This window comes from Sturnus vulgaris, chromosome 3 (genome assembly GCF_052056855.1).
Source record: "Sturnus vulgaris isolate bStuVul1 chromosome 3, bStuVul1.hap1, whole genome shotgun sequence".
In the NCBI taxonomy this organism is placed as follows: domain Eukaryota; kingdom Metazoa; phylum Chordata; class Aves; order Passeriformes; family Sturnidae; genus Sturnus; species Sturnus vulgaris.
This window is the reverse complement of record NC_142245.1, coordinates 52361708-52385139: the sequence shown is the minus strand read 5'-3', so window position 1 is coordinate 52385139 and position 23432 is coordinate 52361708. Positions and strand designations below refer to the sequence as shown.

Below are 23432 nucleotides of genomic sequence, written 5' to 3'. Positions count from 1 at the left end.
GTTCAGTCATAGGTTGGACTCGGTGATCCCAGAGATCTTTTCCAACCTAATCGTTTCTGTGATTCTGTGAAGGGAAGCTCGGGAAGCCGGGCAGCTGAACAACCCCTGGTTTATTGGGCAGCTTCCCCGGAGTCCCGGCCGAGCCAGAGAGCGAGACGCCTCCGCACCGGGGTCCGAGCGCCCGCGCCCCGCGGAGCTCTGGCGTGCGCCGCCCTCCCCGCGCCGCCACACCCACAGGGGGCGCCGCGGAGCAGGGTCGGGCGGGGGCGACCGGGAGCTCCGCCGGGCCTGAGCCCCGCTAGCCCCGCCCCTGGGCCCGGCGCTTCCGCCGCCGGCGCCGGCGCGGAGGGGGCGGGCTGTCCGCGGCGCTGGGCGCTCCCCACGCCTCCCTTTCCGGGCGGCGGCGCGCGCAGGCGCGGGGGAGGCGCGCAGGCGCGCGGCCGCGTGGGCGGGCGGCGGGGGGAAGGTGCGAGCAGCCGCCCGCGCGCGGCCGCCGGCGGCGCGTGTGTCCCGTGTGTGCCCCCCCTCCCAGCGCCGCCGCACCGCCGCCTCCCCCCGGCCCCGCCGCCGGATGCGGATGGTCCGCGGCGCCGAAAGATGGAGGGGGTGACGCTGAGCGAGGCGGAGCAGCGCTACTACTGCGACCTCTTCTCCTACTGCGACACCGAGAGCACCAAGAAGGTGGCGTCCAACGGGCGCGTCCTGGAGCTCTTCCGCGCCGCGCAGCTGCCCAACGACGTGGTCATGCAGGTACGGCCGCCGCCGCGGGGCCCCCGGGGGTCGGCGGGCCCGGGCACCGCCCCGCCGTGCCGAGATGGCCCCGGCCCGGCCCTTCCCCTCCGCCCGGCCCGCAGCCCCTGAGCGGGGGTCGTCCCGCCGGTGGGGACTCGGGGATCACAGAATCTCTGGGATTGGAAGGGACCCGTGGAGATTATCTCGTACGACCCCTGCCGAGGCAGGGTCACCTGGAGCAGGTGGCACAGGAACACGTCCAGGTGGGGTTTGAGTGTCTCCAGCGAGACTCCACGGCCTCCCTGGGTAGCCTCTTCCAGTGCTCTGCCGTCCTCAGTGTAAGGAGGCTCTGCCTCGTGTGAAGGTGAAACTTACTGTGATTCAGTTTATGGCCATTGCTCCTTATTCTGTCTGAAAAAGAGTCTGGCACCATCCCCTTTGAGATATTTATGTGCATTAATGAGATCCTCTCTCAGTCTTCTTTAGACGAAACAAGTCCAACTTCGTCAGTGTGCCCTGATCAGAGAGCTCCAGACCCCTGATCACCTTCGTGTCCCTCTGCTGGACCCTCTGTTAGCTCGACATTCCTGAGCTGAGGAGCCCAGGACTGGACACAGTAGGACGGAGCTGTTGTCCTGCTGCAAGGGAAGGGTACAGGGCACAGCGAGTTGGGCACGGTGCACCCTGTGCCAGCTCCCCCTTCCCTAATGTACCTCCGACTGCAGGGCTGGGAAGGAGCCGGTGATGTCTTTGCTGGCAGCGTCCAGCAACTGGTAGGAAAATATTCCGTGCCGACAGAGGCAATCCACAGCGTGAAAACCCCGGAGTGTTTTGGGGAAATGAGTGAGATTGTCCCCACGATCTGCTGATGAAGAGCAGCACAGAAGGAAATCTGGTTTTGTGTCGTTGAGAGCTACTGACACTGGTCCACTTTACCTAAGCCATGCAGCCTTTTTTGGACATCACTTGCCAGCAGGAATTAACTTACCTGTAGTCAGTCAAATGTTTCTAACAACGAAAAATGTGGTGTTAAGACTGATGCGGGCCCATACTTGCAGTATGTATGTGCACAGTTTTAGCACTTCCTTGGCCAGGTTATGTCTAAAACGTGTAGCAGTATTGCAGACCTACCAGCATAAGAAAGGGAAAGTCTGCTCTAGTGTGCATATGTGATTATTTGAGGAATGTATTTCCAGTGAACAGCTATTTGTAATAATTCGCTGCTTCTGCAGTTCCCTGTGCCATTGTTCAGTGCTTTAAAGTTACGTAGTCTTTTAAGCTGCTGTGGGTAAAGCTGTATTTAGAAAGCTGTGCCGCCTTTTATGCGGTTTCATCCTCAGCCTAGTGAGATAAGCAGCCCTTTTAACAAAGTATTAAACCTACTGTTGCTAGAAACACAAATTGCAGGATGCTGAAATTCAGTGCCAGGAGAGCACTTACTGCCTAGGGTGACTGTTGGTGTGTTTTGGGCTTCCCAGCTTGGTTAGTTGAAATGAGCTTAAGACAACAAAGTGGAAGAGGGCTGAATAAGAAATGGTTCTTCCTGGTAAAACCAGTAATCTCTTATTTGATGACTTGTTAGACTGGACTTAATGGTAGGAGAGTCTGCATGCTCAATATTATGAGTAAGGTTTCTCGAGGGCCACCCACGGCTGCTTTTTGTGTGTGGCCAACCAGTTTCAGAAAAATCATCCCAGGGAAAGTGAATGTTTACATCTTCGCTGTACTTAGAAATTTCTTTTACATAAAGCTTCTCTGAATCAGTGTATAGTAAGCTAATGCTGGAGGTTTTATTTTATGCAGGAATTTAGTTTGAGAACTTGGAAAGACCTGGAATTTTGAAAACAAGTGTCCACAGATTATATCCTTATCTTTTGTAGAGGAGGTCAGATATTTTCCTGCAAAGTAAACTGCATCTGAAGAAGAGAGACTACTTGGACGTCATTCCATGGGTCCTAAATAAATTAACTCAAGAAGCAGACCTGGCTTATCACTGTAGTGATCTCCAGGAGAACCTTGCAGTTAAAATGGCAAACAAGATATTAGATTGCCTGAGGAATGAGACTGTAAATAGTACAAAGAAAGTTGAAATGCCCTTAGCAGTTTGACCCATTATGAGTATCGTGTGCAATCACAATTGGTCACCTGTAAAGAACCTTGTACTTTGAAAAGAATTTAGTTGTCTAATTTTTTTGTGTTCTTCTTAAGGTATGGCTCTACCCTAGGTTAACACAGGCATGAATGTATTGTACTTGGGTTCTTCAAAGGGAAATTGCATTTGATGGTTTGGAAGCTGAGACTATGTAACTTAAACCTCAAGATTAAATAGTTTAAGAAATAAAGAAACCCTGTGAAGGAGATGGAATTTTCTTCTGACCACATGGGTGCTGTGTTTTCACCTGTTCATTTGAAGCACCTGATGCTTGTGGGGAAATGAACTTAGTTCAGTTACCCAATCCTTACATAATCCTGGAATGCAAGTGTAGTGCTGGTCACATGAATGCTAAGCACGTTTGTAGGTGTGCAAAACACAGTGTAAAATTGTCACTCTTCAAGCTCAAGGGGACCACATAGTCCTGAGGAACTACTTCAGAGTTTTTCCTTTTCAATACTACGGGTTGGTAGGTACCTCTGAATAGTTCAGAACTGATTCCATTGGAAATAAAAATGTCTGACAGTTGCATTCTTAGACTCATAACTTGTTTTACTTGCAAGTCTGTTGTCTGAAGGCTGGCTATATGTGCGCCGTTTTTGCAAAGACTTGCATCCTTGTGAGAGAGCTGTCTCACAGGAGCAAAAGTTAATATGTGTGTCTCATTGTTCCTAATCAAATTAATTTCTCCCTCTGAGGGACACTGTCAGCTGCCTGTTTAGTGGGGATAAATGAATATATAGAAGGCTGAAACAGTTATGGGTGTTGTGTACTAAGCTACAGTGTCCTGGAAAAGAAAAGCTAGATGTCTATTTTGTACACATCTACAGAAGGACAGCTTTATTATCAGAATAAAAATACCATGCCAAAAATGCATGTGTCAGAATACCAGTCTCTGTGAGCCCACATTTCTTCTTTTTTATGCACATCCCTGAAATGAACATTAAGGTAGAAGACTTGCATAAAAGAGCGAATGAAAGTGTGTGTGTTGGGGTAAGAAGTCCTGCTACTTCACAGCAGTTATGAGTCTTCAGATCACTCAGGGTGTGGTTTCACACTGCAGCTGACAAAAATCTAATGGTTAGTTGGCACTGAAGAAGGTGCTCCTGTCTTCCCTCAGCCATATGTTCCTTCTTGCAAAGACATTCGTACCTGTCCAGTGGTGTTGTACGCTGGCATCAGGGGCTATGTAGGCAGAAAATTAATCACAGCTTTTTGTTGGTTATAACTCTGTATCAGGTGACAGTGGGGTTGAATGAATGTCAGTGCTAGCACAAGAAAGGAGACAGAAAAACTCTTTGACAGAGGGGAAGCAGAGACCTTTCTTTGTTCTAGGTCAGCTGGATATTTTAGTTGTAACCTGGCATGGGGTTTGCGTTAGCTTAAACCACTGGAAGATGGAGCTGGCTCTGACTTTACTTTGAACAGATAGTCCAGCTGGTCCAGGGAGCTTGTTCAGCTAAAAGTTAGAAGGTTTTATCAAATGTAGTTTTCACTTGCCTCAGCTTGTGGCTTATTTGCATGTGCATTGGTGTTTGTGTGTGTAAGCAGTGTGACACAATGCGAGTGATCCTGAGGAGCTGGCATCCACCATATTTATGTACTTCAGGAGCTTCCCGTTGCTAGAGTTCCAGCCTGGTCCTGTGCACTGAGTGTTTAGCTGGCATTCATTGTGTGCTGTCCTAGGGTGTATCTTCTAGGTTAGCTTGATACAAAACAAACATAGTTGCCTGTTCTGGAGTGGCTGAGTGGAGGAGTGTGCCCGGGGAAATTGGCTTCGAAGGCATGTTTTACATCTGACCTAAAACGCTCACATGTGTGCTAATAAAGCCAGTTTTTGGTGTCTCTGCAGTGGTGGGGAAGTTGCTTGTAAAAGCTACAGTTAGCCAAAAAATGTATTTTGAAACTCATTACTTATGCATGGAACGAATATAGTGCTGTTCCATTTGTTTGATTTGTAGAATTCTTACTTAGGTGAGTTAATCGTAGAATGTTTTCTGAATTTGTACTCTTGATTATGAATCACACAAACTTCATCAGACAAGAGGCAAGTCAGTGGTGCATATGATACTAATCTGAAATTAATGAGTCAAAGCATCTTGCTTTAAAATACAACATTACTATAAGACTACAAGTATGTGGGTATTGGCATGTATCTTCTCTAAAATGAATGAACTGTCGTCTTCAGTGCTGGCATTGTAGAGCAGTGTTACTTGACTTCTAATTTAGTGTTAGAAAGTCTTTGACAGATGAATCGAACAATTATGCCCAGTTACTTCAGTTACAGTAGGCTTCCATTAGTCCAGTAAATACATAGTGTAAAGCTATTTTTTGGCTCTTGTTAGTCACTTTCAAGCTTTTAATTTATTTCTTAAGGAGTCTTTACAGACATTGGTTTTGCTTGTTCTTGTTTCATTGATGGAAAAAATTATGCTCTGGTTGTCTACCTCAACTCTCTGTCTGAGTTTGCTGCCCTCACATCAAAAGCTGTAAGAAAGTGTGTACCTGTGATGCAGCTGCTTCGTTGAGAAGTCCAGACTCTGAGATGCAGGCATATGCTGCCTTCTGTTGTTCTTGAGGTGGTAGTTTTTGGCAGATAGAGGGAACAGAAGATGCACTGGTAGTTTTCCCAAATGCCAGAGCTCATCTGCTGTCAGGCAGCACAATTATAAATGGAATTACAATCCATAGGCAGAACATGGCAAAATTAAAGTGCAGGTTCTTGATTTAAAATACTGGCTTTTTTTGTTGGAAAATGGATGTAGAGAGAAAGGGACCTAAGAAAATAACAGCTTGTTCGCAATTATCGTGTTGTTGCAGTTACTGTGTCAGTGAATTTTCCTACAGAAAGAGTACCTGTTTGTCAAATCAGTAGAGTCTACTAAATGCCAACTTTGAATGGAAGCTGAGCCAGGGCATGCTTAGGATTGCCTGTGTGGTAGAGACATGCAGAAGACTCAGACTCCTTCCGGTTAATTTGCTGAATTTATTATTCTTTCAGAACTGATGGGGTAAGAAATTAGAATTCCTTATACATGGCAAATCTCATGCCTTCCTTTCAGTCATATGAATTTGGAGTATATTTAACTAATAGCACTTTTAGATCTTTAAAAAATGTACACTGTATGAAAAGCTTTTTTCTCTAATATTGACCTATAGCTAGTCTGTAACAAGCCCGAATGAAAAAAAAAAATTCACTTTGTTTAATCCAACTCATGTTTTGTTTGGGGTTTTTTAAATTATTTTGAGTCTTATATTAAAATGTCACATAGAAAAGATTTAAAAGTGGTTTAGATTTCTTCTGAGGCAATGTTTGCAACAGGTCATTATCAAGGTATTCTTCTAGTGTAGATACCTCAAACTATGGCAATTTTCTTACTAATCTGTAGTTCTTTTTTCACCGGAGCAGCGTAAAATTGATTATTATAATTACCTAATTCACATATAATTTGTAGATGTTTGTATATTTTCGTATAAAAGATGTTTGCACACATATATTATTCTGTATTCCAGCCCTCGTTTAGTAAACAAGAGTTGTTATAAGCCTGTTGTATGTGCCTGGATCTGCAGTTAAAAATATCTAATTTGTGAATCACCTATTTTTTCCTTCAAATGTCACTGTTCTAGAGTATTCTCCTTTCAGCTGAGCAGTAGATTAGCTTTAATTCCTTGTATTGATGAGATACTAAGAGTGTAGTTTCTGTTAGTGTCAGGAATGGCTTTTAATCTACTCTTTATCCTATGAATTATGCTTTGACTTTCTGGTAAAAATATTTAAGTGATGTTACTTTCAGAGAGACTATAGTGGGCTGAAAATTAATTTCTTTTTACAGTTAATTATTTGGAGTGGTCTCATATTTCAGCAGTATTTAGGAGGAGCATTTAGGAGTTTTTTGAAACAAAAATGGCAAAACTTTAGGACATTAGATTGAGTCTATTAGACTTATATTTGTTTGTAGTGGATTTCTTGGTGTAATTGCTTTTGAGCCTTTGAAATTGGTATTCATACTGTACAGTTACTTACATAGTAAATAATTCCTTCATAATTCTGTATGCCAACACAGCACTCAGATAATTTAAAGTATCACAGCTCAGCTTAGTTTGAAAGCAGTTTATTCTTTTCTTTTTAAACGTGCTGTTAGATGACAGCAGGGGTGATTAATATCCTTTCTGACATAACTGGATAGAATTCTAGAATCAGAAATATCAGGGCCTTTAGAAAATGCAGCTGTCTTAGAATCAAGTTGGCTGTACAAAATTATGGATTGTAAATTTGATCTTTTATTGGTAAAAGTGATTCTTTTTTGTTAGAAGTTTTAAGTACTTCACTGACTGTGGAAAATGGCAAACATGCTTTCATCTTAGTCTAATCTTCAGTAAATGTTACTGCAGATACTGTGAAATTACAGGACTTTGCTGGCAGTTTCTTTGACTTTCCAGTTGTATTTACTAGCTTTCAAAATAATAGTCATTGCAGACAAGTTTCCTACCTATTTGGTCATGAGTATTTGCTGTTTTAGGTTCGTCCTTCTTGTAGAGTTCCTAGATGTCAGATTGGAGCTCTCCTGTTTGTTTAAAGGGGTTTGAAGTCATAAGTGAGTGTGGGAGAAATATGTTGACTATCAGATTTTTCTCACTGGAGTTCCAATAATTATTAATATAAGAATATATTTCCCTATTCTCTTTCCTTTGGCATTTCTATTGACCATAAGGATATTCTTAAGCCAGTAATGTCATTCTTTCTAAATTAGTGTATAAAGTTAGTGATCATGTTCATGACTTGCTTGTTTTTCCACCTGGGGTTAGTGTCTGAAGAATTAAATAATCCCTACACTTGTTATACAAAAAATACAACATAATTTAGGCATGTCTGACTGTGTATAGGAACTGTGTTTTGAGAGGTTAAAAGACTTGGAAAAGATGACAGTCTGACCTGAATTTCTGGAATGATTGACTTCTGACATCTAAAATGCTTCTGAAGTATGGTAACAGAGCAAATGAGTAGGCTCAGTTTTGAATATATCTTTCAACTTCAATAATCCCCAAAAAAGGATGACCAGGACTGAGCTGTGTAAAATTTAGCATTAGGTGCTGACATACTCTTGCTGCAGACCAGTAGTTGGGAATTTCGTTTAAAAGTCTGTTATTATTACAATAGTGTGAATTACTTGGTTTTTTTCTGATTTGAAGCATCTTAAATAATTTAAGACCTAATGTTAACAATGCAGTTTCAAGTGTAGCTCTGTAAATGTGCAGGTTTTAGAACTTTAACCAAGGTTTGTTTAAATTTTGATAGACACATTGTTAAGGTTTCTTGGCCTTAGTGGGAGAAGGAGAGCTGTGCAAAGCTAAGTAACCAATTAACAGTGCTCAGATTGATGCTCAGAGGAAAAAAGACTGGGATGGGAAAGGAGTAAAGTAATGGACACAGTAGTTTCATGTAAACTTACATGGATGTGCTCAGGAATAACAGGAACAGACTAGGACAGTCTTATTTGTCCAGGCCACAGCATGACCACTAAATCTGGGATCAGAGAATGCCTTAATCTTCGTTTTACATTAGGAAAAAATCCAGAAGCTTGTGCTCATTCTTCGAGGTTTTTCTCTGTTAGTATTGTTCTGGTATAATAATGGAAGGTGATGTGTGGGGAAAATGTTAAAAATGAAATGAAAAAGAAAAAAATAATTACTAGCAAAGAGTATCAATCACTGGAATGCTTCAATTATAGAGAAGGTGTGAAAAGAATGAAAATGTCTGTATAAATGCTTCTCTCTTCAACTTTTAGTATTATGGGAAAAATATTCCATCTAATGCTGCATGATAAGAGTATTCACAATTAGAATATCTATGAAGTATCTCTCCAATGCCTGCTGAAGCTAGATGCTTTCTTGAAAATTATATGCAAGTAATTCCATTAATTTGTTTATGCTAAGGGAGATAAATTACATTTTGAAGATTGGTTCAGAAGAGCTTCAGAAGTTATTTACTCACATAAATTCAAGAACACACGTAAGAACAAGGAAACAGCACATAAAGTTAGGGCAAACATGGTTAGTCTTCATAAGTATTCAGCTGGACTTCTAATTATTGCAAGAATAAGACCAAGTGCCGCAAAAGATTACAGACGAAGAATGACATTCCATGTGTGCCAGCTAGGGCTTGTTTGCCATTTCTGCTTCAGGCTTTGCTTGTCAAAAACATAAACTGCAAACCTGAAAACAAGTTCTAGCTATCTGGTGGTGACCAGTGAGAGATGTATGCTATAAGATTCATTGCAGTTTGCTCCAAAAAATTTGTACTTTTTCTATTGCAAATAAAGCCTGTGAGTAAATAGCTTCTGAAGCTCTGCTGAGGTGTTTGTTGGTTGTACAGTAGACAGATTCAGTTTAATAAAAGAGAAAATAACTAACACAGTAACTTTGTTGGCTTACTGAGTGGAGTAATCACATTGTGTGACTATAAGCAGCAGTTACTGCTCAGGAATGGGGAACTGCAGCTGAGAGGAGGGAGGAGCTATTTAGGTTAAGCAGTAATGTAAAATTACATAGTAAGAGAACACAGGTATGTGGAATATCTCACTTTAAAAGAGCCTCTCTTTATGCATCAGAAATGAGAAATGGTTCTTGTAGTTCCCCAGGCTGTCTTTTGCTGTTGCAGATTTTTTTTTTAATTTCCAGTTCTTCTGGCTTCTTTTTTACCATTTCTGCTTGTAAAGTGTCTTTCTCATGAACATCTACTCTGCCAAAAAAAACAGCAGTAGAGAAAGTCTTAATACAAGCAAAGAGCAGCTCCGCCTTGAGGTCTTCCAGGTGTGACTTTTTGTTTGGGAGGATGATAGTTGCTTTCTAGGTGAGTGTTCATCTGGCTATCTGTATTTTCCTTTGTTGGTGCTACTGAACATATCAGAATGATGTACAATTCTTCTGCCCTGTTTTTGAGGGTATATGGCAATATTTTCTTTGGGTTGTAGTCAAGTAGGGCAGTTTGTTACTTTAGATATTTGGAAAAGTGGCTCCTCGAAGTCAGGGTCTTGTAGTTGCATGTAGGGTGCATCTGCCTCATCTTTGTGGGTTGGTGGGTGGTGGTTGCCATGTACTACCAGATCAGAAGGAAATTGCTGACCTCTGGAGAGCCACGGAGCTCTGCATGAGAGCTTGTAGCAGCTTTTGCAGAAGCTGTTAGTAAGGCCACAAACTTTGATTGCAAATGGAAAAATCAAAAAAGCTATTACTGCATTAGGAAGTGTCTTTTATAAATGAGGCTAATGCACTGTGAATCTTCGTGCTACAAGGAACAGCAAGAAGTGTTGCAGACCACTTTTGCAATGAGTCAAGTTCAGGAATTACCTAAAGTACAACTGTTTCAAAAAGCACCACCAGTAGTAAAAGTTCTATGAGGTCTCTGTGTGTGTGTTTTAAATTTCCAGTGCTTTTTGCTCCTTTTCTATTAATAAAGTGAAAGCATGACTCCAAATCTGACAACCCCATGCTCAGGGAATGGGCATGCTTGTAGAAATGATCCCAAAGTACAGGGGCAGAATAATTCCTCTGAGCCTTAAAATACTGGGTCATTTTTTGAACAGCTAATTATTTCTGATGTGATTAATTCTGAAATTTCATTTAACTGAAACAGATGTATGTTTGACCCTGAAATGACCTGTGGAATGGGAAATCTTAGTTCTAAGTATCTGTAGAGAATTAATTGTCCAAGCTCACAAGTAGCTTTTTCTTCTTGATGGCATTTTAGCACTCTGCTTCCACTGTCGATCTGTGCAGTGTGAAAATCAAGGGCAGAGAAGTATTAGGAGAAGCTCAGACAGTAATAGACTCTAAATAGTTCACTGCCAGAGAGCGTGTGTTGTCTTGGAAGTCCTCCAGCACTGTTGGTTTTATTTCTTTCAAAGCCTGTGTTCTGAAGCTGAAGACTGAGAAGCATCTTCATGGAACAATCAGTAAAACCTTACTATTTGTTATGCAACAGAGAACAGCAATGTCCTAAATATACCCCATGCCTTGGAATTCTTGGTATCAACTGATTAACTATATTTACTGCAATGCCTAAGTACCTAATAAGATAAATGTATATATTAGAGATAATTTTACACTTGCTGTTCAGCAGTACATGAACATTTTCTGGTTCACACCGACTAAATATTAAATATAGCAGTATTTGTTATCATTCATAGATGCATTTTGCAAATCATCTTTGGATAGGTGTAAGACTGTTTAAATGTTTGCAATGTGCTGAAACATAGAATTCAGAGCAATGCTTGGATTGTTTCTCTTAGTGGCATTCTTTTTTTATCTGTCTACAATTGTTTTTTTCATTTGTGTCCCACCTTGTGCCAAGCTTTGTGGAGCCATGTGAAAAACTGGGTCAGAGACTTGACTTGGTTAAAAATAACTCATCAAAAGAAGGATCTTTGTCAGTTCTCTGTCTTGCTCCTGTTGCACAATGCAACAACGGTTACATCTGTGAGGCTACCTGTCAAGCAAGATTTTTGAAGAGAAGTTAAAAATTTAACTAATATTAGCAGACTAATCAGTATTGCTTTGTCTGGTTGACAATAGGTGAGAGACTGTAGTTGGAAAACTTTGCCAGGCTGTGGTCAGCAGTAGATTAGAAGATAATGAATTGGGTAGACTGAGATCAATGAAGTGACAGGAATTGATCTAACAGCAGTTGCAGAATAATGTGATTAGAAGATAATGAATTGGGAGGAAAGAAATGTATTCAAGCTAGGAAGAAACGAGTGAGGGCAATTTTCATAGTTCCTCAGTGTGTAGGGATAGTCGGGGGTTTTTTTCTGCTACAATAGCAATGATTAGGAAACATTTTTTCAACTTACATTACATATGTCTGAATTACATTAGAGATGTGGCTAATTTTTGTTGTAGCTGAGGTGAGTGGAGTACATGACTTCAGAAGAGCATCATTGTAGGACATTATGTTCTAGAACCCAATTTGAGGTTGTACTCTAATAAACTTTTAAATTGGACAGCATTCTGTCATATGTTTTAGTTTGCAGAAAGCTTTAGAATTCTCATCAATGAGCTACTGCACATGACATACAGAAATAAGATGGTTGGTAGGTTACATTTTTAAATTTTAAACTGTGAATTAAAATCAATCCATAATCTGTTACGTTTTTATTAACTAGCAAAACTGAAGGAACTTACTATATTTATTTTTTTATATTTTTGTATCTTAAGTAAACAACTTTATAATGTAATGGTTGTTTTTCATTTGAAAGTTATTGCTAATATGCACAGTAAAACTCAAAATCATTTTCTAAATATTGAAGCACAAATATATTTATATGGTTTTATTTAACTCACGTTTGTGTGAAATATATATTGTATAATGAATGTGAAAACTTGTTTTGTATTTCTGGTGCATGGTTTACATGGTATTGTTCATGGTCTTTGTTAAATTTAAACATAAGAGAAACCTTTGTTACTGTAAAGGTGATCACTCAAAGAGGTTGTCTAGAGAGGCTGTAGAGTTTCCCTACTTGGATATATACACTTAAAATCCTAACTGGACACAGTCCAAAGCAACATGCTGAGCCTGCTTGGAGCAGGGGGAGTGGAGCAAATTATCTCTAGAGGACCTTTCCAAGTTGAACTATTCTGTGATTCTGTGTAGGGTTTCTTTGTGTTTAACAATTTGCATGTTTATATTCTTGGTGCAAGACTTCTTTTTTTAATTAACAATGCCCTAGTTTGGATGAGACGATAGAAAAGGTCCTCCTCTAAGTTTGTTCACTCCCCCTCCCGTTAGCACACAGCATGTGTTGTAACTTCCAGCCTGCTAAAGTTGTCTTCAGGTTTTCCCTCTTGCCACTCTCTCCTATGGAACAGTAGCTACTTAAGTAACTCCCTTCAAGTAGATGAAATATTTTTATCTTTACTGTGTAGGTGGCATGCATGTTGCTTCATTTATTGTTTTAGCATTGAAGTCGTCCCTGTTTAAATACTATTGTACTTTTGCATGAATAATATTTACAGATAATGGGCTTCATTTGCCTTGTAGAAGAACCTGGGGGCAGGGAGACTGTGATATTCTGGAAGACTCTCCCAGAGAGATTTCCCAAGTTCTGGGAAGTGTGTTTCACTGCATTTGATAGAGAAATGATTTGTTCCACTTGACCTGGAATTTGTAAAGGTTTGCATACCTCTCCAAGTTCAAGGGCCTCTTATTTGAAACCTGTAAAGGTTCTAGAATGTATATGCGTGAAACTGCCCTTTGACAACATGCTGCTTTCCCAGCCACGTCTAGTTTCTACCCAAGCTTCTGGTGTTTCTGATGCTGTTGTTACATCTTTGCAGTGTGATGACTGAGCATGCAATTTAGTAATTCACAGATACAGAACAGAGATTTACAGAGGTGGGGGGGTTTGCTTGTTTGTTTGGGGGTTAGTGTTTTTTGTATCAGGGACTTTGAATAATTCTGGAGCTTCACCCAGTTGTTTGCCTTACGCTAGTAAATTGCAGTAGTGTGACCTCAGGTTCTTCATATCTAAGGAGATTAAAACAATTGTGATGCATTTTGTCTTGAAGATGGCTCTGCATTCCTTGAAGAGTTTAGGGAAATTCCTTATCCTCTCGTCTTAAGCAGATGAAAGCCCTAAACCTAAATCTCAGAGAAGCAATCCTTTGATTATTTTTTATTATTATTCTCCCATTCAGTATAGCTTATTACCTGTTTCATGTTCGAGTCCTTCTTCAGGGATTTTCCAGGTACACTGTTTTGAATATGTTTGGGCATGATGTCACTCAGTAGAGGAGTTTCTACTAGATGTTTGCATCTAATGATTTTCCTCAACCTTCATTGGTGTTTCTAATTAGGTTATATTCTGTATTTGAAACAGAGGACTCCTTTAGCTAGCTATAAGTGGATTTGATGCCTCTTGTTCAGGAGCAGAAGAGCATTTTTGGGGGAGGGGGATTGTTTTCTTTTTGGTTTTTTGGGTTTTTTTTTTGTATCCTTAGCTTTTTACTTTTCTTGATACCTGTATCTGGTGTACTTAAATATATATTTACTTTGAATCCATGCTTGCCTTTCCTTTCTCATAGCTGTCACTGTAGCTTAGTTATTAACTCAGTTTTTAACTAAAGTTTTTTTTCTATCTGGCAATACTGACAAGCTCCAACAAAAGGTAATTTGTAGTTCAGCAGTGGCTTTGAAATTGTACAAAGCCATTACTGCCTAATGATTCCATAAGCTCAAAATGTCTCTATCGTTGCTTCTTTTCATAACACTCATAAGAGTCTGGTTAACTCATCTGTTGGTGCTAGGTCACTGAATCCACAAGCTTTTTCTATTTTACTTGTAGTCAAGTATGTGGATGTTCCATCAATCTTCCAGCATACAGTGCTTTAAAAAAAAATTGCTTTTGCTGTCACACTGGTTTTGATTCCTAGCTGTCTCTTGAATCTCCACTACTTTAGCTCTGCTAGTTATTTAAACTCAGTATAATTATTTTTGGCATTAGATTGAGTAAAGGTTTAGATGTCGATGCCTCCGTTTTTATTGAATTGTCATCTGTCAATTTACACTGCCACTTCTTTCCTGGTGACACTTTTTGTAGTCCAACCAACTTGTTGAAATTAATGTGTTGCTTTCAACAATTATTTTTTTAGTCAATGGATTTTGGAAAACACCCTGTGATCCCCTGACTTATCTCCAGACATCATGTTGCAGAAATACTGAAGTGGGAAAATACAAATAACAGAGGAGCTGTGACGCAATGTGTGAAGTGTGATGCAGACACAGACAACTGTTTTAATGCCGTAGTTTTTGTCCAGCAGGATTTGAGCTGCATGTACAGCCATAAACCTGCTGATTCTCTTGTGACTTTTCTGAAACTAAGAGTTTGTCAATTTTCCGCACCTTCCTGCGAGGGGTTTTACAGCAGCTTATTTTCACGACGTTCCAGAATCCTGGTGCATGACGAAGAAATAACCAAGTAATTTTTTGTTGAGCTGTATCTGACTCAGTTGTAGTTGATAAACTCACCTGAGCCATTGGATGGAGTTACTGAAGTCTGTTTTCTGATCTGGTGGTGCTGAAACATACAGGCTAACAGCTTATGCGTCAGGTGGCTCAGTTATTGCTGTGTGAAAATGTAATTCACTTTTTCAGCTGGAACTTGCCGCAAATAGGGCTCCTCTGCACTCAGAACTGTGTCCTCTGAAAGCTGGGAAACCTTTCAGGACAGCTTTCTCTAAGTCCAGTAGTAGTACAGCCCAATAGTTAGTAAAATGAGCAGATGTGATCAGAGACCAGCTTGCCAACAAGGGAACATGACTGAGCTCAGGTGGAAAGGGTGAGGACAGAAATTAATGCCCATGGATGTAAATTAGTCTGAGATTCTCTGCACTGATGGTCACAGACTGGGTCTCGTGGATTTATGTGCCCGAGATGAGATGGAAAGAGAGAAACTAGTAGTATTACAAAAAGATTGAGCCTCTAGAGAAATATCCAATCCATGGTATTAGTTGGGATCCTTCTGAGCATGTAGAGAGAGGTAGCTAATGTTGCAAGCCATCTTTCTCTTTGAATAGTTGTGGAGATGAGGGTTTTGTTTCAAAGACTGGAGAAAGATGTTACAGTCATTTTCAGGAATGTAAGGGAAGATTTATTTGGGGAACTGCATGCTCATCAGCTGCAGTTTGGTCCCTGAGGAATTGTGGAGCTGGTGTGTTTAGAAGCCGTTTCTAGGCATATGAAGGTGAAAACAGTAATTAGGATTGCCAAGAGTACTTGTCCAGCAGATTCTCTGGAGCTGTGGTTGAGGAGAGAAGTAGTGATGCCATCTACATTGACTTCAACAAGTGTTTCACTGTGGTATTCCAAGAGCATCCTTGTGTCTCATTTGGAGCATTGCAGTCTAGATGAGACTGCTCAGTAGATAAAAAGGCAGTCTGGATCATTTAGGTCTGAGAGTCTGATTTGGAATGTGTCACGCTTAGTATCTTATCAGTGACACAGCACAAGCTGCAATGCCCTTCAATAAGATTGCAGGTCATCATTGTGGAGTGGGATGCAGTCAGTATGTTTGAAAACATAGCATGCTACTCTGAAATGTATGAAATCTGTATAGCAGTTGTGTTTAAAATTTCTTTCTATAAGTAAATGTGTTTCCTTTCAGATTATGGAGCTCTGTGGTGCAACAAGACTTGGCTATTTTGGAAGAAGTCAATTTTACATTGCTTTGAAACTTGTTGCTGTGGCCCAATCTGGTCTCCCTCTAAGAGTGGAAAGCTTAAATACAGGTAAATCACAGGATCGGGGAAGTGGGGTTTGAGTTGCTGAGTGCAATTATTGGTAGTTGGCTTACATGTTCTTACAGAGTAACCTTGTAAATTAGTGTGATATGTCTCTATACATGCTGCTAAATTTAAAATGTGGAGAGAGTGTTTTCTTACTGTGCAGTAAATAAGAATTGAAATACCTTACTCATTGAATAAGCATTGCATTCACCGTAGGACGAATTAACAACTTGTACCTACTATGTAGGAGCAAGTTAATTCTATAGATTACTGATATGAGAAATTGTGTGCTGTGTCCTCTGAGTCAAGTACTAAGAGGAGTAATGTAAACTGGAAGGAGAAGAAGAATGCAGCATTTGAAGCCTTTTGTAGCTGCTGGGTTTCCAAAGCCTTGATTGTGACAAACGGAAGCTTATTTTTTCTAACATTACATTTCTTTGCACTTGGTTTGACAGTTTTTTCCCTTCTAAGAGCAAATACGAAGATTAGTTTGAGATTTTTTTGTTAGTGAAAAACCTGACCTGTAAAAGATCTTTGAAGTCTGTTACCAGCCAAATCACCTGTTACCCTGCTTTCCAAAGGTCAGCTGTTTACAGCTGCAGGAAGAGCTTTGATGTGAGGCTCTCCTGTAGCCTTCTAGATAGGTTGATCCATGGCCTTGTTGTTTTGTAAGATGAAAAGAGACATAGGAAGATGAAGTAATGAGTTTTAAGTCACTATAGCCCTTGCATTATAGAATACAACACTAAATTTAAAATATCTTTGGAGCATAGTTTTGCCTTAGAGTGACTTTATTAGTAGATTTCATGCCTGTAGAATAATGTTATGATTTTTATATGCTAGTAAATAAAAGAAGTTGTAGGAGGTTTTTGTGTCTAAAGGATATAGATTAAACAGCAGTTAAGGAGACTGTTAAAAACAGTCTGATGTGATTGAAGTATTTGACAAAGTGATAAAAAATAAAGGAATCACTGTCTATACTTTCACAGTTATGTTTACTCTAGGCTCATACAAACTGTTTATACTGCTTTCATAGAGTTTTGTAGCTTTTTGGAAAAGTGCATTATTTTACTCAATGTTTTGCTATTATTCAAGTTCCTTTCTGTTTATAAGCCACTGTGTGTTTGTAAACTATTACCCTAGTTTTCCTGATGTGTTCCCTAATCTAAAGCTTTAGCAAGTTGTAGCAGAATGCCCTAAAATCAGAAAGCTGGAAAAAAAACCTTCATCTTCTAAAACTGATAAGACTGGAACTTGATAAAAAATGGAATTTCTCATCAAATGGCCGTTGGAGAAAGGAAATACAAATCTGTATATAGGCTTTCTACAGGGATTTTATAAGCTTGGCTTTATTTTAATGCAAGGTGCCTTAACCAGAAGAAGTGTTTCTATTTAAAAAAATGAGAAATCACAAGAATTTTGAAGGAAATAATTAAATGAACGTACAGAGTTAATTTCAAAATATAAAATATGTTGCTATAAAGTTAACAGCAATTGGAACTTTAATTTCACATTGTTAATTTCCTTGATTCGTGACAATATTAGAAATACTTGTGATGATTTCTGAACTTCTAGGAAAATTTTCTGTAACTGGTTCCAAGCCTACAAAATGCATCAAGTACAATAGAGAGAACATTTATTTTTACCCTAACTGTTTTTAGCTATGGTCTGTTGCCTTGGTTGCAGTGGTTCCAGTCCTATCTATGAATTTCCTGCTTCTAGAATGATTCAAGTGTTGTTGTAACAGCTAACTCAACAACTAAAATGCAGCAGGCTGATAAAATGATTCTGAGCTTTGCAAATTTAGTTCTACCCACATTCCATCTCCAAGATGTCTTGAAGATGAACTGTTAGAGCCATCTGAAACTAAGCTGTATACTCTTTCTCTCTTTAGACATTTTAAATTAGTTAAAGCTTATATTTTTGGACATCTACTTTTTAGTTCTCCATTTTATATGCATTTCATTCATTTTTCTTAATTTTCTTCTTTCTTTTGTCTTGGAAATTTCTTTCACCTTCCTACTTGTTCCTTTTGCTTTTTGGTGTGTGTCTTGTCAGTAGACAAGAAATCTGTTTTATCTGAGTTGCTGAGTGGAAACTCAGTCAAATTTTTAACACTAAGTCTAACATAAGTGTGGTCCAACTGATTCTTAAGTGCTCTTTTGATTACTCAGATGGACAGTAGAGTAAGAATACTGGCATTAGTTATTATACTGCAAGCCTCCAAAGCTGTTGTTCTTTTGTCCCAGAAAATTTTCCTTCCAGGAAGCTAAAAATTGAGACATGAATGAGCAGTGTCTATTTCAAAGCAATATTTATTTTTTAAGTAAGGAATGCAGGTTTTGGTGGAAGAAAATATTAAGAGGGATGTGGGCATAAAAAGTACAGAGAACTCTTTAATATATTCAGTATCAAGGTTAGTTCCATTCATGACAGCTCCCACATATATAATTGAGGGATTTCTGAATGGTAACAAATATTTGCATTGAAATGAGATTTTTCTGCTGTTACTGGAAAAAGTCAGAGAGGAGAGAGGTAAAAATAGCAAGTTAGTCACATAGGAACTCAGTAGAGCTAAACAAACCTATATTTATCTAGTCTTGCTTTTAAAGAAGACAGCAGGGTATTTTGTGTTTCTTTTGAGTCCTCTTATTATTTAGTGACTCGTGCTGGTACAGCTGATTGCACAGACTTGCCCTGTGTCAGTTGGATCATCTGGTGTCTGTATTTTCTTGGTTTTGCAGACATACACATTTTCACTTGTATGTAATGGCTTTTTCACTTTTTGGCTGGCTGTGGTTTGCTGTTTAGTTATGTTACTTTCCTGCTGCAGCATGGGGTACAATGCTGATGTAATAACCAGTATGCAATTTCATGTTGTATTTTAATATAGTTGTAGTACCACTGACTCATTCTCAGTAGCAGAAGCAATTTACGTAGGCAGTCAGCAAGAGAAATTAAATTTGAGCCATGCTTGTAATTTTGTTTTGTGTTGGAGACATAATTTCCAAGTAAGCTGTACAGCAAATTCACAATTTGTGTTTATTCAAAGTGGAGCGCTAAGAAGATTGCAGTTGGGATAAAAATGGTAGAAATCTTGCAATGGGTAATTGAAGGTTTGCATAGTCTCATTTCTATGTTGTGCTACTCTGAACCATGGTACATAAAGCTAATGGGTTTCCTAGCATTTTGTAGAAACTTTGCATTTTAGTTGCTCATGTCAAAGTGAGGTGACATTGGAATATTTCCAGTTGTAGTTCCAGTATTCCCAATCAGTTAATTTAGCTTTTGTTGTAGAAAAGTATGCATAAATGTTTTTAAGCAATAGTCATACTCTGTGATATGGCAAGATTATATTATCTGTTGTAAATATGAGAACATGACATTAGCTCACTGAAAGATGATGCTAAATACACTGCAGTATTTTGGCACTTGTTTTGCTGATGAACCATTCTATGTGAAGAGACTCTACTTCTTTGTATGCGCTAGAAATGGTAGATAAATTTTGAAAATCATGCTTCAGTAATGAAATGTTGACAAAAGGAACAAAAAATTATATAGATCCAGGTTATCTGGTTGCTGCTGCATTTAATGCACAGTTGTGGTGTAAAGCTGTGATGGAGCAGTGTGAAGTCGTCTTTGTGTACCAAAGTCACAACTTGGGTAGCAAAATCTTGACGTCTAATGCAGAATAGGTATTCGCTTTTTCCAGCTGCCAGATGTTGGCTTGACTGTAGCAGCAGTCTCAGTGTGTAAGGAATTGAGTCACATGTGAAATTTGAACTTCAAAATAGAACAGTGTTTCTATTTTTAGTCATAATACTTATGTATAGTAAATGTCCTGCTTTATTTTTTTAACAGTAAAGGACCTCCCTCTTCCCAGATTTGTTGTGTCAAAGAATGAACAAGAGTCAAGACACACAGCCTTGTATTCTTCAGATGCTGATAACCCAGCCTCATATTCAGGCGTGATTCCTCCTCCTCCACCTGGCAGGATACAAGTCAAAAAAGGCTCTGTGAGCCATGATGCAGTTCAGCAGCGTACATCAACTGATCAACAGGTAAATTAACTTAAAATATTAAATGTGATCCTTAGTCAGTACTTTGCTGTGTAGATGTCAATTTGATAGGGCTTCTAAGCTAGGTTACTTTCAATATTGTTTTTTTTAAAAACTGTATACTGATATATTTTGTACACAAAGAGCATATCTTCCTCTGAAATACTTGCATGTAGGATTTAATATACACATTTTCATGAAGTGTTAAAGTCTGTGTTTAAAATATTTGCAGTAATGGACAAAGACTTGAGACAGAAAAATTCAGTGTGTAAGTTAGGCATGGCAAATATATAGTTGTAGTTATTATGGTATTAATAGGTAATTTATTAACTGGTTCCCATCAGTTTCCTGGTCATTGAAACAGTGATACTGAGTGCCGTGGAAGACTGAATTTCTAGTCCTTCAACATGCTCCAATAAGTGTAAATCTGAAATATTGTCTTTAGAAAAAGTTCTGTAAATTTTCACAGTTGCTTTTTCTGCCTCACATTTTATTGTTCAGCAGTTTAACTGTGAAGGAGAGACATTGAGAACCAGGAAAACAGACCAAAGTTTTCAAATAGCTTTTTCTCATGTTTTAATAATGAGAAAACTGATTACTTTTTGTTCACTGGTTCTTTCATCCTAAGTGACAAGATGTCTGAATTAATGAAACCTGTAAAGACTTACAACTGTGCTTTCTCATACATAATTCCTTGGGTTTACAGTCTTGATGCTCTTTTTCCATGGGGAAGTACTTTCTGATTGTCTTTTCTACAAACAAGAGCTGAGTACAAATGCTAAATTTTGCTGGGTATATGTATTGAATAACCTGTTTTCTTCCCTGTGGTATGTTTTTTTCTGGGCTTATTTTGTAAAGAATCGAGGAACTTGCAAATGTCTCATAGTCACTGTGGGAATCAAGGAATCACTCATAAACATTTATTAGTCTCTATGGAAATAGCCCAGAGTGATCCAATATAAAGAAAAAGTAAATTAGCAGAGGAAATCCATAATCAGTGTTTGGCTGCCACTTCCTTTCATTCAAAGGGAGGATGGGGAATATAATGCAAAAAGATCTAGCAGTAGGTCTCAAGATAGCTTTTTGCTGTCTAGTTTTGAGTAGGTGTGTTTGAGAGAGCTACCAAGTACTTTGCACATGGCAGATTTCCTAAATCTGTTTGTGAGGTTTTAGTTGGGTTGAAACTGTGATTTATATGCTTCCATCATGATGTTGAGTTTATTTAGTGAACAGTTGTAATTTGATACAGGAATCTGTAGTAGCATAATGTTAAAATAACAAAAAGAAAAGTAAATCTGATATTTGAGGTCTTCAAGTTAAGAATAAAGAAGCCACGTATTCACAAAAGTGTGTGTGCATCCCAATTTCATTTCTCTGTCTTGACTGATAAAAGCAACTTGGTATCTCTCTTTTACACAAGTCTGTCTGAGATCATCAGAATAAAAAAAAAAACTCTGTAAGTCTTTGAGAGATCTGGCCCAGAAAACAGATGTGGAACAAATGTAACAGACAACACAGTGTTGATTCCAGCAGTTTTAAGTTGTATTCATGGTCTAGAACATTGGGGAAGTATTGTCTAATTTTGCACCCTGTTGTAAAACTGAATGTTCTGTGGCTGATGCTACATTTCTGACTGTACAATGAACCCATTCAAGCAGCCTTCTTGTCCCAGTAGAATACTTAGTGATTCAGATACCAGGTTAGAAATAAACTGAGAAAGGGGCTTGAGCCCAGATTTCTCACTTAACCATATAAATATTCTAATCGGGTTATTTTGTAAAAGATAAGTTCAGCTTTTATCCATGTTTTCATGGGAATTACTGATATAGTTGTCTTCATCTGGAGATACCATTCAGGTTTATAAAATCTAGAAAGATTTTCAGGTTCTGAATTCTCATTCCACCTTTTGACTGATGAGTATTTGAAGAGATGAAGTCTGACAAGAAATCACAACGTGTCATCTTTGTAGGGATCACTCTTCTTTCTGGAGGAATATGTCAGTTAAAATTGGATATTTCACTCATGGAGCTTATCTTGTACTTGTTAGATACTCCATTAGCAAATCTGATTTTGTTTTTTCTTCAACTGTTTGTGGCTTGGAGAATATGACCAGCACTTGAAAATACAATGATTTCTTTAAATGCTATGGCTGAAATATTTGTATGAAATCATGAGGTATCTTCATCTATAAAAACTGGTTCATTTATAGGCAGCTTTCCATATTTTTGAGATTTGTCATGCATAGTATAACGTCTCCTAATCACAAGTAATTTATGTAGAAGAATTTTGCTCAGTGTATTGTCTACTGAAATGTCCTAGCTAAAACTATTTGTTTATCAATGTATTATTTCAGCAGTTCCCTCAATGAGCTTTACTTTGAGGCAGGGAATCAGGAAATAGCAGTCAGGTTGTGTTTCCGAAGAGTAGCTATAAATTATTTTGTGGTAGCTTTTGTAGTTAATAAATATAGCACTGGGCAGAAGTTTGTCTTTTTAATATTGTTGGAAGATGACTGAAGTCATGCCCAGCTGTCATGGAAGCTGCAGAACTGATTTTAGGAGTCTAGCTGAGTAATGCAAGATGGCATCACGCACTGGATAGCATGTTAGCTGCACGTCCTAGTGGAGATCAAACACGGTGAAAATATTTTTTTTTCTTCTGACAGAATTTCTTTTTCCTATGAAATAGAGGCTAAGTAGATTTGAGCACTTCTGCTGGCAGTGTGACATCAATACCAGCACTGTAGTGACTTAAGTAGGCTACCACAGTGTAACTGAAAACCTTCTTAGAAGAAGCAACAATATTGAGATGAGGAGGAACTTTGTGTCTTCTGAAAGTAGCTGACGAGTGACTAAATATTCTCAGTGTTGCAGATGGTTTTTGGCTTTAACAGCAAAACACAAAACTAAATACTTTTTTCAGTTGTGTTAAGTGTGATACAATGTTGATTAGGTACTGCTTTAGGATACTTTCACCTCTTTTCTGGGAAAGGAGGTATCTAGCTTCAATAGATTTTGCGACTTTAACATATGAAAAACACGTGTCTGATAAATGCTTACAGGCTGAACCTTGCTGTATCCAGGCGAAAATAAAAGGTGAAGCAGGTACTCCCCTGCCTATGGGTGCATTAAGCATATTACTGGCACTCCAGATCATACTGATTTAGTGCTGTCACTGCAGCCTTAGGAGGAGAAGTTCAAATTTGGTACCTG

The 23432-nt window shown here is 39.0% G+C and overlaps 1 protein-coding gene across 6 annotated transcripts in view; it reads left to right on the top strand.

The window, feature by feature from the left end:
• The first annotated feature begins 463 nt into the window (after window positions 1-463).
• The window catches only part of REPS1 (RALBP1 associated Eps domain containing 1), a 59758-nt gene continuing 36789 nt past the window's right edge, over window positions 464-23432 (top strand). For 5 of the 6 annotated variants that reach the window (XM_088161654.1, XM_014879058.2, XM_014879054.2 and 2 more), the window contains exons 1-3: window positions 465-750; window positions 16042-16165; window positions 20024-20223. In XM_088161654.1, the coding sequence (XP_088017780.1) occupies window positions 598-750; window positions 16042-16165; window positions 20024-20223 (477 nt within the window). In that variant the 5' untranslated portion in view covers window positions 465-597. Of the gene's footprint in view, window positions 751-16041; window positions 16166-20023; window positions 20224-23432 lie in introns of all 6 variants that reach the window. The other variant, XM_014879052.2, reaches the window with a different exon arrangement.